A 16,531-nucleotide genomic window follows, 5' to 3' on the forward strand; every position below is an offset into this window, starting at 1 on the left:
GGCCTTGAAAATATATATCGGATTCGTGTTCCACTCTAAAAACCCTCTTATTTGAGCCTCATATTGCAAAAGTCAGCAAATAATTACTATTTGGGTGGTGTTGTGGGGATGGGGTGGCCCCATAGATACTTTTCCCAAATATTCATATCAGATTCGTGCTTTACTGCCAAAGACCTTTCATTTGAGCCCCATATTCTATGGTCGAAAATTTGTCCCCTTTGGGGGATGTTTTTGGGGAGAGGCGGCCCCCCAAACACTTGGTCCGATATTTGGATATCAGATGCTAATTCTACACTCAAATACCTTTTAATTAAGCCCCATATTCCCATGGTCAGTAAATAAGTCCTGTTTTGGGGGGTGTTTTGGGGAAGTGGTGAACCCCCAGAAACGTGGTCCCACATTTGGATATCAGATTCGTATTCTACTCGCAAATACCTTTCATTTGAATCCCATATTGCCATGGTCGGTAAATATGTCCGATTTGGGGGTGTTTTGGGGGTTGGTGTGGTCCCCCTAGCACTTGGTTCGACAAATGGATATCAAATACGTTTTCATATCCTAAATACCTTTCATTTGAATCCCATATTGTCGTGATTGGTCTAAATATATATTTGGTAGGTTTTAGGGTGGGGCGGCCCCCCTAGGTACCCTATCCAAAATTTGGATACCAAATTATTATTTTTAGGGTACTAGATGATCGTCAATTTGGCAAACATCGGTCCAGATTTGGATATAGCTGCCATATAGACCGATCGTCCGATATAGGGTCTTAGGTCCATTAAAGCTACATTTATTGTCCGATTTTGCTGAAATTTGGAACAATGAGTTATGTTAGGCCCTCTAACAGTTTTTTATACCCACCACCGAAGGATGGGGGTATATTCATTTTGTCATTCCGTTTGCAACACATCGAAATATCCATATCCGACCCTATAAAGTATATATATTCTTGACCAGCGTGAAAATCTCAGACGATCTAGACATGTCCGTCCGTCTGTCCGTCTGTCCGTCTGTCTGTTGAAATCACGCTACAGTCTTTAAAATTTGATTTATTGAGCTGAAATTTTGAACAGATTCTTTCTTTGTCCATAAGCAGGTTAAGTTCGAAAATAAGCTATATCGGACTATATCTTGATATAGCCCCCATATAGACCGATCCGCCGATTTAGGGTCTTAGGCCCATAAAGGCCACATTTATTATCCGATTTTGCAGTTGCGTTGGGCCCTTCGACATCCTTCGTCAATTTGGCTCAGATCGGTCCAAATTTGGATATAGCTGTCATATAGACCGATCCTCAGATTTATGGTCTTAGGCCCATAAAAGCCACATTTTATATCCGATTTGGATGAAATTTGACACAGTGAGTTGTGTTAGGCCCTTCAACATTCTTCGTCAATTTGGCTTAGATCGGTCCAGATTTGGATATAGCTGCCATATAGACCGATCCTCCGATTTATGGTCTTACGCCCATAAAAGCCACATTTATTATCCGATTTTGCTGAAATTTGGGACAGTGAGTTGCGTTGAGCCCTTCGACATCCTTTGTCAATTTGGCTCAGATCGGTCCAGATTTGGGTATGGCTGCCATATAGACCGATGCTTGAATATAGGGTCTTAGGCTCATAAAAGCCACATTTATTATCCGATTTTGCTGAAATTTGGGGCAGTGAGTTGTGTTAGGCCCTTCGACATCCTTCGTCAATTTGACTCAGATCGGTCCAGATTTGGATATGACTGCTACATAGACCGATCCTCCGATATAGGGTCTTAGGTCCATAAAAGCCACATTTATCATCCGATTTTTATGAAATTTGGGACAGTAAGTTGTGTTAGGCCCTTCGATATCATTCGTCAATTTGGCCCAGATCGGTTCACATTTGGATATGACTGCCACATAGACCGATCCCCCGATATTGGGTCTTAGGCCAATTAAAGCCATATTTATTATCCGATTTTGCTGAAATTTGGGACAGTGAGTTGTGTTAGGCCCTTCGATATCATTCGTCAATTTGGCCCAGATCGGTCCAGATTTGGATATAGCTGCCATATAGACCGATCCTCCGATTTAGGGTCTTAGGTCCATTAAAGCCACATTTATTATCCGATTTTGCTGAAATTTGGGACAGAGAGTTGTTTTAGACCCTTCGATATCCTTCGTTAATTTGGCTCACATCGGTCCATATTTGGATATGGCTGTCATATAGACCGATCCTCCGATTTAGGGTCTTGGGCCTATAGAAGGCGCATTTATTATCCGATTTCGCCGAAATTTGGAACAGTGAATTGTGTTAGGCTTTCCGACAACTTCCTGTAATTTGGTCCAAATCGGTTCAGATTTGGATATAGCTGCCATATAGACCGATCTCTTGATTTAAGGTTTTGGGCCCATAAAAGGCGCATGTATCGTCCGATTTCGCCAAAATTTGAAACAGTGAGTTGTGTTAGGCTTTTTCTCAACTTCCTGCAATTTTGTCCAAATCGGTCCAGATTTAAATATATCTGCTATATAGCCCGATCTCTCGATTTAAAGTCTTGGCCCCATAAGAGGCTCATTTGTAATCTGATTTCTCTGATATTTGACACAGTGACTTATGTTCGGATTTTCGACATCCGTGTCGTATATGATTGAAATCGGTCTATATTTTGATATGGCTGCCTAAAGGACCAATCTAAATTCTGCTTGTGTTAAGATTTTCATCATGATGACCTATTTGTAGAGTCTAAGTTAATTTTTTTCTTTGTATGCTGCAAATGAAACGTAACCAAATTAGTATACTCCTGGGCCTAATAGGGAGTGTAGATGGATAAATGATTTTTTTTCTGTTGAACAGATGTTGATACAAGAAAACATTTCCATGCGAAACATATAACTTTGCTCAATATTGAATTTTTTTTTTTCATTATCTTGTTTCCATGCGAATTTGATTCGAATGCCACAAAGCTTTTTTGCTTCAGACTAATTTCTTTTATTGGAATTTAATAGGCTTATAAACTTTTTTTGCAATTCAAACGCATGTGCTTCGATTTTTTTGTGTGGAAATGTATCAGTCATTCAGTACGTGATATCTCTTCAATATTAAAAAGTTGTCAAAATCAATTCCTATTATATTCTCATGTTGTAAGTTCCCAGAATTTAATATTTAGCTTCTGAAATGCAATATGTGCCATGTATTGAAAAAAAAAACCAAGCCAGTATATGAGTATCAAACATTCCAATGCGAACTATTCAGTACTTGGATTTTAAGAAATCTTCGATTAAAAAGAAATAACATCAAGGAGAGGCAAAAGTCGGGCATTGACGACTGTTGAATACTCTACCCCTACCCTGTAAGTACAAAGTGGGAGCTATATCTAATTTTGAATCAGATTGATGGACCTCGTCGCATGTTTGTAGATGGGTTATTAAGCAATCCCTATTTCGGGCAAATATGTTGAAAAGGTTATAATAACGGCAAATCATGCAAAATCTGACGAAGTTGTAAATGGGAGCTATATATAAATCTGAACCGTTTTCGACCAAACTCCTCAGATGTTGTGGTAGTCGTCGAGGAAAGCGTTGTACCAAATTTTGGGAAGATTGGTCAATATATGCGCTTGCGGTGGCTCTATGGGTGAAAATCGGGCGATATATTTATATGAGAGCTACATCTAAATCTGTACCGATTTCTATGAAATTCACCAATAATATCGAGAGTCAAGAGAAAATCCTTCGTGCAGAATTTGGAGAGAGTCAGTTAACAAATGAGCATTTTATTGCATTATTACTGCAAATCGGACGAACATATATATGGGAGCTATATCCAAATCTGAAGCGATTTTTTCGAATTTCTATAGCCTTCGTTGCTAGGCTGAAAAACATGCATGTACCAATTTTGAAGACGATCGGATTAAAACTGCGCTCTATACAGTTGAAAACTTTGACCTATACTAAATCGAATCAGAAAGTGATTCCGAGTCGATCAGTATACTTATCAATGGGTCTATCTCTCTTCCTTCTGGCTGATTTGGACGCAGCGCAGGTCTGGCCGCAGACACCTCGAAGATGATATGGGTAATCACCAGATATGGAGTCCACCTTGAAGTAATGCGAAATCGGTTTAGAGGTGGAATTAATACCCAGTGGTGACACAGGGTGGAATTTAAGCCGGTAAAGTTGTTAACGGAGTCCAGCATAAGGCGAGAGACGTGCTGGTCACATAAAGAATGGCTCAGTGGCTCCTTTGTCTAAGGGACAAGGGCCCAGAGTTGGCTGAGAGACAAGAGCAGAACGCTGACCCTAGGCGTTTGGGACGAATGCTTGGTCAATGGCCCAGGGGCTCCTATGTCTGAAGGGCAAGGGCAGATCGCTGACTCCTGTGTATGACAATCGCTGAACCAAGGGAGTGATCCCACCATGTGAGAAAATGTTCACCGAAACGTGACCATAGGCGGTTGGCACGAACGCTTGGTCGATAGCCCAATGATGTCGGTCTATATGAGAGAATGCTTATTCTTGTGGCACATGCCGCACTTGCCATTAAGTGAATATCGATTGGAAAAATATAGTATGGGTTGCCCAAAAAGTAATTGCGGATTTTTTAAAGGAAAGTAAATGCATTTTTAATGAAACTTAGAATGAACTTTAATCAAATATACTTTTTTACACACTTTTTTTCTAAAGTAAGCTAAAAGTAACAGCTGATAACTGACAGAAGAATGAATGCAATTACAGAGTCACAAGCTGTGAAAAAATTTGTCAACGCCGACTATATGAAAAATCCGCAATTACTTTTTGGGCAACCCAATTAATACAATATTATGGTGAGGGCCTAGAAGGGCAAGTACTTAGGCGTGTGTATAGTTCTCCTCTCCATAGCAGGCCACAACACAAATTCCGCGAACCATCCTAGGCCAGCTCGTCAGTCGCACCGTTCCCTGACTCCCATTGACCTGCCTGTACCCAACATATCCTGAGGGCTTTCCCTACGACCCAAAGTACCATCTTGGATATGTTTGCTCAGAGGTACTTTGGCTTCAAGTTAATTTATAGATGTGGCCGAGCGGCAGTGTGCTCGTGCTGTTGATTTTTTCACTGGCAAAGTTGCAACATCTTTGGATGACTTCTTCAGTAGCTTGGGGTATAATAAAGAAGTCCATGACTAGTCTAGAGTTACTGAGTGGTGACTAGAGTAACTGCAGTGGTTGTAGCTGAATGAATTGAATTCTTTGAAGCATCGGCAATATCATTGTTGATTTCAACAGTTTTCGTTTCACTCTAGTTCCAAAAGTTTCGTCAAATGCTTTTCCTTGTTGTGGGTCAACAGTGGCAGACATAAGTGTGTCCATATTTGTATATATACCACCGCATAGACTGATCTGCCAATACATGGTCTTAGGTCAGAGAAGACTTATTTTCTATCCGATTTCCCTGAAATTTGAAGCAGTGAGTTGTGTTAGACCTGTGATCATCCGAGTATGGACCAGATGGCTTAATATAGGGACATAAGGGGTTTAGAATCTGATTTATCGAAACCACTAACCCCGTCGCTGTAAGCCAATGAACTGAGACCCTTTTACTTAGATAATTAGTATAAAATATTTAGAATCCATTTTTTTTTTGCCTACCCACCCTTACGTCTCCATTTGTTTCATTGAAAATTTCTACTTTTGGGGTTTGTGCAACTATTTTGTGAAAAACACAAATAATTAACTTGTAAGGACCACAAAACAAACAAGAGCAAATTCGTTGTTACATTCAAAATTGAATGCATCACCCTAACCGAGGAATAAAAACCGCATTTATACACAAAAGGGCAACACACCGCACAAATAGGGTGTGGAGTATATGTGACCAAAGCGCACACTGTTTGTTAGTGCGGTTAGTGTGCAAACCAAAAGACTAACTGAGCGCAAATGAGCTCAAATGAGCAGCGTATTGTTACTTTCCACATGAGTTATCAACAACATGAAATGGAAATGACACCAACAACTTTTACAAGGGGGTTATTTTAATTGGACTAGTTTAGAGCCTAAGGTAATGAAAACCTATTTAAGGCAATGGTTCTGTGACTTGTACTTGTGATGAAATAATAGAATGTTTGTTCAATAATTTGAACACCAAACATTTTCAAAACGCAAATTTCGATGCAACTGCGCGAAAAATAAGCCATTTATATACTTAAGATATTGGTCTATATGACCGGCGGCATGTGTCTTGTGGCACATGCCGCACTTGCCTTTATGTGAATATCAATTGGAACCATATATTGTAGTACATACAACGTTATGTTGGAGGCCTTAGAAAGGCGAGGGCATAAGTGTGTATATATTCCTATTCTTCATTGCAGATCACAACACAAGAGCCCCATATACGAATATTGGTCTAATTATACTGGTGTAAATCCATAGCATCATCTAATGTTGAAAGCCTTAACGACTGCCAAACATTTTGGGAGACGTTTTAACACTTTCATGAAGCACTAACAGAAGACAGTTCACTGATTCCGCAACACAGTAGCGGGAATCAACTATCCATTCCTGGCCAGCTCGTCAGTCGCCCCGTTCCATGACACTCATTGACCACCCTGTACCCTAGATATCCTGAAAGCTTTTCCTACGAACCAAAGTACAATCTTGCCTATGTTTGTTATACTGAACAGCCAATACCTCATATGGTTCGAAGCCACTGGCTTCAGCGCCGCCTGAGTGTCCACTTATATCGTAACAGTCTAAACGAGCAGCCGCTCCCATATAGAAACCTTCAGGCCAACAACGATATGCACCTAAAAGATGCTACAGCCTTCTATAACCATATATGATTCCCTCTTTCGAAATAACCTACCGAAGACTCTTGCTCTGACGCCCGCATTAGTACTTAACTTTTTGTAGCCTAACCAGCTCTGACGTTCACCATAGAGGGTTTTCTTTCCGAGAGTATTAGTGGACAAGACACATAAAAAGACGATGCCATCGTCTGGATTCCTGCATTTGTATCCAAGCTCATTGGATAACCCTAGGATTCCCAAAATTCGAACTGCCATCGTTGAGATAACAATAGTTATCTCATACTTGGAATACACTTGCTTAAAATCCTTCGAATTCTTATACTTTGTATTCCCATCTTTCGCACTCCTATCGAACACCCATTAATCTGATTCCAAACTTACAGACTCAAGTCCCTCTGATTTTTATAATCCGAATTCAGATTCGGGACTCCCAAGCTTCAGATTCTCAACCATTGGATTCCCATCCTTCGCATTTCCCTCGTTCGGAATCCCAACTTTCAAATACACATTCTTCGGATTCCCATCCATTGGGTTTCCAACCTACGGATACCTATCCTTCGGCTTCCCCTCCTTCAGAATCCCATCCTTCGGAATCCCGACATTCAGAATCCCATCCTTCATATTCCACTCTTTCGGAATCCCATCCTTCGCATTCCCCTTCTTTGAAATCCCATCCTTCGGATTCCCAATCCCTCGGATTCCCAATCCTTCGGATTCTCCTCCTTCGGATTCCCATCCTTCGGATTCCCATCCTTCGGATTCCCATCCTTCGGATTCCCATCCTTCGGATTCCCATCCTTCGGATTCCCATCCTTCGGATTCCCATCCTTCGGATTCCCATCCTTCGGATTCCCATCCTTCGGATTCCCATCCTTCGGATTCCCATCCTTCGGATTCCCATCCTTCGGATTCCCATCCTTCGGATTCCCATCCTTCGGATTCATATCCTTCAGATTCATATCCTTCGGATTCCCATCCTACGGATTCCCGTCCTTCGGATTCCCATCCTTCGGATTCCCATCCTTCGGATTTCTATCCTACGGATTCCCATCCTTCGGATTCCCATCCTTCGGAATCCCGACATTCAGATTCCCATCCTTTGGATTCCCCTCCTTCGGATTCCACTCCTTCGGATTTCCATCCTTCGGATTCCCATCTTTCGGATTCCCATCCCAAAACTATGCTTCGGATCCCCATCTTTGGGATTACCATCCTTCGGATTCCCATCGTTCGGATTCCCATCCTCGAATTCCCATCCTTCGAATTCCCATCTTTCGGATTCCCATCCTTCAGAATCCCACACTTCGGACTCCCATCCTTCGGATACCTTTCTTTCAGAAACCCATCCTTCGGATAACCATTCTATGGATACCTGTCTTTCAGAAACCCATCCTTCTAATAACCGTCCTTTTAATACCCATACTTCGTATACCCATCCTTTGGATACCCATCTTTTAGATGCTCATCCTTCGGATGCCCATATTTCAGATACGCATCATTCGGTTACCCATCCTTAGGATTCCAAGAGTTTATATTTCCAACATTACGATACCCATACTTCGGATAACCATCCTTCGGATTCCCATCCTTCGGATTCCCATCCTTCGGATTCCCATCCTTCGGATTCCCATCCTTCGGATTCCCATCCTTCGGATTCCCATCCTTCGGATTCCCATCCTTCGGATTCCCATCCTTCGGATTCCCATCCTTCGGATTCCCATCCTTCGGATTCCCATCCTTCGAATTCCCATCTTTCGGATTCCCATCCTTCAGATTCCCATCCTTCGGATTCCCATCCTTCGGATTCCCATCCTTCGGATTCCCATCCTTCGGATTCCCATCCTTCGGATTCCCATCCTTCGAATTCCCATCTTTCGGATTCCCATCCTTCAGATTCCCATCCTTCGGATTCCCATCCTTCGGATTCCCATCCTTCGGATTCCCATCCTTCGGATTCCCATCCTTCGGATTCCCATCCTTCGGATTCCCATCTCACGGATTTCCATCCTTCGGATTCCCATCCTTCCGGTTCCCATCCTTCGGAATCCCGACATTCAGATTCCCATCCTTCGGAATCCCATCCTTCGGATTCCCATTCCTTGGATTCTCCTCCTTCGGATTCCCATCCTTCGGATTCCCATCCTTCGAATTCCCATCTTTCGGATTCCCATCCTTCAGATTCCCATCCTTCGGATTCCCATCCTTCGGATTCCCATCCTTCGGATTCCCATCCTTTGGATTCCCATCCTTCGGATTCCCATCCTTCGGATTCCCATCCTTCGGATTCCCATCTCACGGATTTCCATCCTTCGGATTCCCATCCTTCCGGTTCCCATCCTTCGGAATCCCGACATTCAGATTCCCATCCTTCGGAATCCCATCCTTCGGATTCCCATTCCTTGGATTCTCCTCCTTCGGATTCCCAATCCATCGGATTCCCATCCTTCTGATTAATATCCTTCGCATTTCCATCCTTCGGATTCCCATCCTTCGGATTCCCATTCCTTGGATTCTCCTCCTTCGGATTCCCAATCCATCGGATTCCCATCCTTCGGATTCATATCCTTCGGATTTCCATCCTTCGGATTCCCATTCCTTGGATTCTCCTCCTTCGGATTCCCAATCCATCGGATTCCCATCCTCCGGATTCATATCCTTCGGATTCCCATCCTTCGGAATCCCTACATTCAACTTCCCATCCTTCGGATTCCCCTCCTGCGGATTCCCCTCCTTCGGATTCCCCTCCTTCGGATTCCCCTCCTTCGGATTCCCCTCCTTCGGATTCCCCTCCTTCGGATTCCCCTCCTTCGGATTCCCCTCCTTCGGATTCCCCTCCTTCGGATTCCCCTCCTTCAGATTCCCACACTTCGGACTCCCATCCTTCGGATACCTTTTTTCAGAAACCCATCCTTCGGATAACCATTCTATGGATACCTATCTTTCAGAAACCCATCCTTCTAATAACCATCCTTTTGATACCCATACTTCGTATACCGATCCTTTAGATGCTCATCCTTCGGATACCCATATTTCAGATACCCATCATTTGGTTACCCATCCTTCGGATTCCAAGAGTTTATATTTCCAACATTACGATACCCATACATCGGATAACTACCCTTCGGATAACCATCCCATCCTTCGGATTCCCATCCTTCGGATTCCCATCCTTTGGATACCCATCCTTCGGATACCCATCCTTCGGATAACCATTCTACGGATACCTATCTTTCAGAAACCCATCCTTCACATAACCATCCTTTTAATACCCATACTTCGTATACCCATACTTCTGATACCCTTCCTTCAGATTCTTATCCTTCGGATACCCATCCTTCGGGAACCCATCCTTCGGATACCCATGATTCGGTTACCCATCCTTCGGATTCCAATAATTTATGTTCCCATCATTTGGTTACCCATCCTTCGGATTTCAATAGTTTGTATTCCCATCCTTTGGATACCCATCCTTCAGATACCCATCACTCGGTTACCCAACCATTGGATACCCTTCATTCGGATATCAATCCTTCACATACTTATTCTTCGGTTACTCATCCTTCGGATTCGCATCCATCGGATTCTCATTCTTCGGATTCCCATTCTTCGGGTACCCATCCTTCGAATAACAATCCTTCAAATACCAATCCTTTGGATAATCTTCAGACTCCCTTCCTTCGGTTTTCCATGCTTCGTATATTCATTCTTTAGACGCAATCCATTCTTTGGATTGCCTTCCTTATCGTACCCATGCCTCGGAATTCCATCTTTTCGATTCCCATCCTATCCTTCGCGGTCCTATCCTTTGGATTACCATCCTTCGGATACCCATCCTTCGGTTCATATTCTTCGGATACCCTTCCTAGGGATTTCCATGTTTCGGACTCGCTTTTGCCGATTCCTGTCCTTCGTTTTATCATCTTATGAATTGCCATCTTCTGATTCTTATACTTCCAATTCCCGTCCTTCAAGGGTATGGATTAAAGCTATAGCTGCAACACGTTTAACAGCTTTTTGGATAGTTTCAATCAAAGCCCTTTGTTTTAGATTTGTTTGAGGATCAGGTTATTTTCGCTTCATTTGAGCCATAAATAAAGGCACAAAATTATGTTACCCAAACCAACATATCTACCTAATACAGCAGTGTAGAGAGTAGATGAATAAAAACTCCACACTCCTTTTAAAGACTATGTGGACCAACTATGCAAACATTGCATAATGAGATTACATTTTTTTTTACTCTTCCCCATTCCGTACTCTAACATTTCAGCGTGTGAAAGTTTTCACTCTATCAGGCCACCATTAGTGAGCATTAATTTTTGATAAGGGTTTAGTTTAGAGGGTTTTAGGTGCCCTCAACTATTTCCGACCTAAGCAAACAACTTCATTGTTGTCATCACAAATTAACACTTAACGCAGCTCAATATTTTCGAGCTACGTTCCCTCCTCCACTCCAGCAGCATGAGTATGTGTTGGAATAACATTTGGCAGCAAGGGCTTCTAACCAAATATGTCGAGCAGGATTCCAGAGTGAATTGTATGCAAATATGTGTGGATGTATATGTGTAGGCAACACTTAAACAGATAGAGTGAAGCCCACCAATGATGTGCAAAACTTTCGCAAATTCCATTAAGTCAGTGAATAGTTTAAAAATAAATTAGAAATAAATGTCCTACGAAACCATAACAACAAACATAGCACAAACAAACACCTCACCTCAACTATTCCATGGTGTATGCCATGAGTCGGAACAAAAGACTTTCACGTTCAAGCATCATTATCGTTATGTGGCTAGGTGTATTTGCAAGTGAGCGAGTGAGCAAGTGAGTGAGCTACGGCTACGTGTGGCAGAATGTAAATGGCCAAAATTAAAATTAGAACAAACAACAAATTGATGGCTGCCATTCAACCAAATATAATTCCATCCTTTGTTACAAGAGCAAGCATTGCAACGAAGCTTCGTTGGAGCTGGAAGCAGGTGAATAGTTATATTCCAACAATGTAAACAATTTGATATTTCTTTTGTATCGATTACAAGAGGGCAACTAAACTTAACGAGGGTGTTGTGAAAATTCAAGTCAGAACACTGGCTATGTGGAATTGAATCCTTGAGGCAACTGGTGTAGCTAGCTCTATAAACGTTAAAGGTAGTGAGCTTAAATGTGACCCGAAATCCTCGGTTTTTATAGTGCTAGGTTAGGCCGGGTCGAATCTTATATAACCTCCACCATGGATCGCATTTGTCGAGTTCTTTGCGCGCTATCTCTTCTTAGGCAAACAAAGAATAATGGATAAGAACTGTTATGTTATTGGAGCTATATCAAGTTATAGTCTGATTCGGATCATAAATGAATTGAATGTTGAATATTGGAGAAGTCATTTTGAAATATTTCAGTCCATTCGGATAAGAATTGCTCCTTGTAGGGACTCGAGAAGCAAAATCGGGAGATCGGTTTATAGGAAAGCTGTATCAAGTTATGGATCAATTCCGACCATATGAGACACGTATATTGAAGGCCATGAGAGAAGCTGTTGTACAAAATGTCAGCCAAATCGGATGAGAATTGCGCTCTCTAGATGCTCAAGAAATCAAGATCCCAAATCGTAACAATACAACTCTTGCAAAATTTCAGCCAAATCGGATGAGAATTGCGCCCTTTAGAATCTCAAGATCTCAAGACTCACGATCGGTTTATATGGCAGCTATACCAGGTTATGTACCAATTTGCGCCATACTAAGCAAGGTTGTTGAAAGTCATAACCAAACTCCTCCTGCAAAATTTCAGCCAAATCGGATGAGAACAGCGCCCTCTAGCGGCTCAAGAAGTCAAGACCCGAGATCAGTATATATGGCAGGTATATCGGGCTATGAACCGATTTCAACCATACTTAGCACAGTTGTTGGAAGTCATAACCAAATAACTCATGCAAAATTTCAGCCAAATCGGACGAGGATTCCGCCCTCCAACGGCTCAAGAAGTCAAGATCCAAGATCGGTTTATATGGCAGCTATACCAGGTTATGTACCGATTTGCGCCACACTTAGTACAGTTGTTGAAAGTGTTACCAAAACATCTCGTGCAAAATTTCAGACAAATCGGATGAGAACAGAGCCCTCTAGCGGCTCAAGAAGTCAAGACCCGAGATCGGTATATATGCCAGGTATATCAGGCTATGAACCGATTTCAACCATACTAAGCACAGTTGTTGGAAGTGATACCGAAACACAGCGGGCAGCCAATTCGGGCGAGAATTCCGCCCTCTAGAGGCTCAAGAAGTCAAGACCCAAGATCGATTTATATGGCAGCTATACCAGGTTATGTACCGATTTGCGCCATACTAAGCAAGGTTGTTGAAAGTCAAAACCAAACAACTCCTGTAAAATTTCAGCCAAATCGGATGAGAACAGCGCCCTCTAGCGGCTCAAGAAGTCAAGATCTAAGATCGGTTTATATGACAGCTATACTAGGTTATGAACCGATTTAAACCATACTTAGCACAGTTGTTTGAAGTGATACCGAAACACCTCCTGCAAAATTACAGCCAAATCGGATAAAAATTGCGGCCTCTAACAGCTGAAGAAGTCAAGACCCGAGATCGGTATATATGGCAGGTATATTAGGCTATGAACCGATTTCAACCATACTTTTTACAGTTGTTGGAAGTGATATCGAAACACTGCGTGGAAAATTTCAGCCAAAACGGACGAGAATTCCGCCCTTTAGAGGCTCAAGAAGTCAAGACCCGAGATCGGTATATATGGCAGGTATATCAGGCTATGAACCGATTTCAACCATACTTAGCACAGTTTATGGAAGTCATAACCAAACACCTCATGCAAAATTTCAGCCAAATCGGATGAGAACAGCGCCCTCTAGAGGCTCAAGAAGTCAAGACCCAAGATCGGTTTATATGGCAGCTATATCAAAACATAGACCGATTTGGCCCATTTACAATCCCAACCGACCTACACTTATAAGAAGTATATGTGCAAATTTTCAAGCGGCTAGCTTTGCTCCTTCGAAAGTTAGCGTGCTTTCGACAGACAGACAGACGGACGGACGGATGGACGGACGGACGGACAGACGGTCGGACGGACAGACGGACGGACGAACAGACGGACGGACGGACGGACAGACGGACGGACGAACGGACGGACGAACGGACGGACGGACGAACGGACAGACGGAGGGACGGACAGACGGACGGACGGACAGACGGACGGACAGACGGACGGACAGACGGACGGACAGACAGACGGACGGACGGACGGACAGACGGACGGACATGGCTTGATCGACTGAAATTAGTATACCCCCATCCTATGGCGGAGGGTATAACAAGACTTTAAATCGAGATATCAGCCTAGGTGGCAGCTACATGCAAATTTTGATCGATCTAGACCAAATTAGAGAGATATGTGGAGGGGCGTAACTTATCTCCCTGTCCCAAATTTCGGCAACAACGGACAATAAAAGCGCTTTTTATGGGCCTAAAACATTAAATCGAGAGATCGGTCTCGATTAGCATGTCCGCCTATGACGCTGAATGCCTGGGTTCGAATCCTGGCGAGGCCATCAAAAAAAAATTTTAGCGGTGGTTTCCCCCTTCTAATGCTGGCAACATTTGTGAGGTGCTATGCCATGTAAAACTTCTCTCCAAAGAGGTGTCGCACTGCGCCTCGCCGCTCGGACTCGGTTATACAAAGGAGGCCCCTTTTCATTGAGCTTAAACTTGAATCGGACTGCACTCATTGATATGTGAGAAGTTTGCCCCTGTTTCTTAGTGGAGTGGTCATGGGCAAAATTTGTTGTTCTGTTATAACTGTGCCAAGTTCGATCCGAATCGGTCTATAACCTGATATAGCTCCCATATAAACCGATCTCCGGATTTGACTTTTGAGTCATAAACAAGTCACAATTTTTGTCCGATTTGAACATGCAGTGTTCTGTTACGACTTCCAACAACTGCACGAAGTACGGCTTAAATCGGACTATAACTTGATATAGTCCTCACATAAACCGATCTGAAATTTGACTTTTTGAGCCCTTACAAGCCGCAATTTTTGTTCGATTTGGCTAAAATGTTGCATATGGTGTTATGTTATGACTTTCAACAAAATGTGCCAAGTATGGTCTAAATCGGTCTTTAACCTGATGTAGCTACCATATAAACCGATCTCCCAATTTGACATCTTGAGCCCCCGGAAGTGGCAATTTTTGTCCGATTTGAATGAAATTTGGCGTATGGTTTATTGTTGTAACGAACAAATGTGCCAAGTACGGTCCAAATCCGTCTTCAACCTGATATGGCTCCCATATAAACCGATCTCCCGATTTGACTTCTTTAGTCCTTACAAGCCGCAATTTTTGTCCGATTTGGGTGAAACTTTGCATGCGATGTTCTGTTACGACTTTCAACAACTGTGCTAAATACGGCCAAAATCACTCTATAACCTGATATAGCTCCCATGTAAACCGGTCTCTCGATCATCCTGGTTCGGTTCCTAAAAGCTTTAATGTTTGCTGCTTTGACAGAAGTTTGGTATGTAAATATTTGGGTTGCCCAAAAAGTAATTGCGGATTTTTCATATAGTCGGCGTTGACAAATTTTTTCACAGCTTGTGACTCTGTAATTGCATTCTTTCTTCTGTCAGTTATCAGCTGTTACTTTTACCTTGCTTTAGAAAAAAAGTGTAAAAAAGTATATTTGATTAAAGTTCATTCTAAGTTTTATTAAAAATGCATTTACTTTCTTTTAAAAAATCCGCAATTACTTTTTGGGCAACCCTAGAATAAAATTATGCCCTACCGTTAAATGTAGTTTATTTAAATTTTTATCAGAATCCATTGTGGTGGGTTCCCAATATACAGCCCGGCCGAACTTAGCACACTTTTACTTAATCCTATTTCAATAGGCTTCGTTTTAACGCACTGTACCAAATATGATCCAGGTCGAATCATATTTGGATGTAACTATGGGTATAGCACTTATAGTAAAATAGCATAATAAATATATCCATGGTGGTGGTTCTTCTGATTCTCTATTTGTTTCCCTTTTAAAACATTTTCGAAAACGCAAAAAAAAAAAAATATTTAAGTGTCCCTCGTTAACCTCTGAAAGAAGCAAATTTTAAAACGTGCTGTTTGCAAAGTAAAAGAATTTCAAGCAGTCAAAGAAGTGACTGCCTTACCGGCTGACTGTTTGGGTCGAATGACTGCCTGTGCTACGATTGGTGGTAGACTTGCTGCCCTCTGCATTGCAATTAAGTAAATTGTTTGACCAATTTGCCATTGAACACGAATTGTAGCAGGAGCGCGAGATTCAAACGGGCTTCTTGTGTGTAGCTACTGGCATTATTACTGCTGTTATTATTTCGTTTATTTCTCAATTTATTTGATTTCTTTCCGTTTTTCGGTCTTCTTTTGCCTTTTTTGTTTCGTTTGTTTTAAGGCATTGAGGGGATTCTTATAGCTTACATTACCTTTCATACAAAGGAGGTATTTTAAGTTCCATCAACCGTTTGTAATGGAGAATAAAAGAATTTTCTTAAAATATATCTGAAATGCCGAGTAGAAAATCGAAGAAACATGTGGTGGCAATATTTGTGAGGTATTCAGCTGGGTAAAACTTGGATATTAAGTTTCATCACACGGAAGCAAGCCATTCAGAATCGTTCATAAAGAGAAGGTCTCTTATCCTTGAGCTGATACCTCTTCAAATTTAGATGTGTGCTTTGCAATCTACTTTAGTTGGATTGGTATG

The 16,531-nt window shown here is 42.1% G+C and overlaps 1 protein-coding gene across 1 annotated transcript in view; it reads left to right on the plus strand.

The window, feature by feature from the left end:
* Window positions 1–9,215, plus strand: part of LOC106095031 (histidine-rich glycoprotein-like) — a 38,421-nt gene extending 29,206 nt beyond the window's left edge. The window contains exon 2 of the mRNA XM_059361760.1: window positions 8,283–9,215. Coding sequence (XP_059217743.1) covers window positions 8,283–9,215 — 933 coding nt within the window. The remainder of the gene's footprint in view (window positions 1–8,282) is intronic.
* Window positions 9,216–16,531: the final 7,316 nt, after the last annotated feature.

This window comes from Stomoxys calcitrans, chromosome 2, assembly GCF_963082655.1.
Source record: "Stomoxys calcitrans chromosome 2, idStoCalc2.1, whole genome shotgun sequence".
Taxonomy (NCBI): domain Eukaryota; kingdom Metazoa; phylum Arthropoda; class Insecta; order Diptera; family Muscidae; genus Stomoxys; species Stomoxys calcitrans.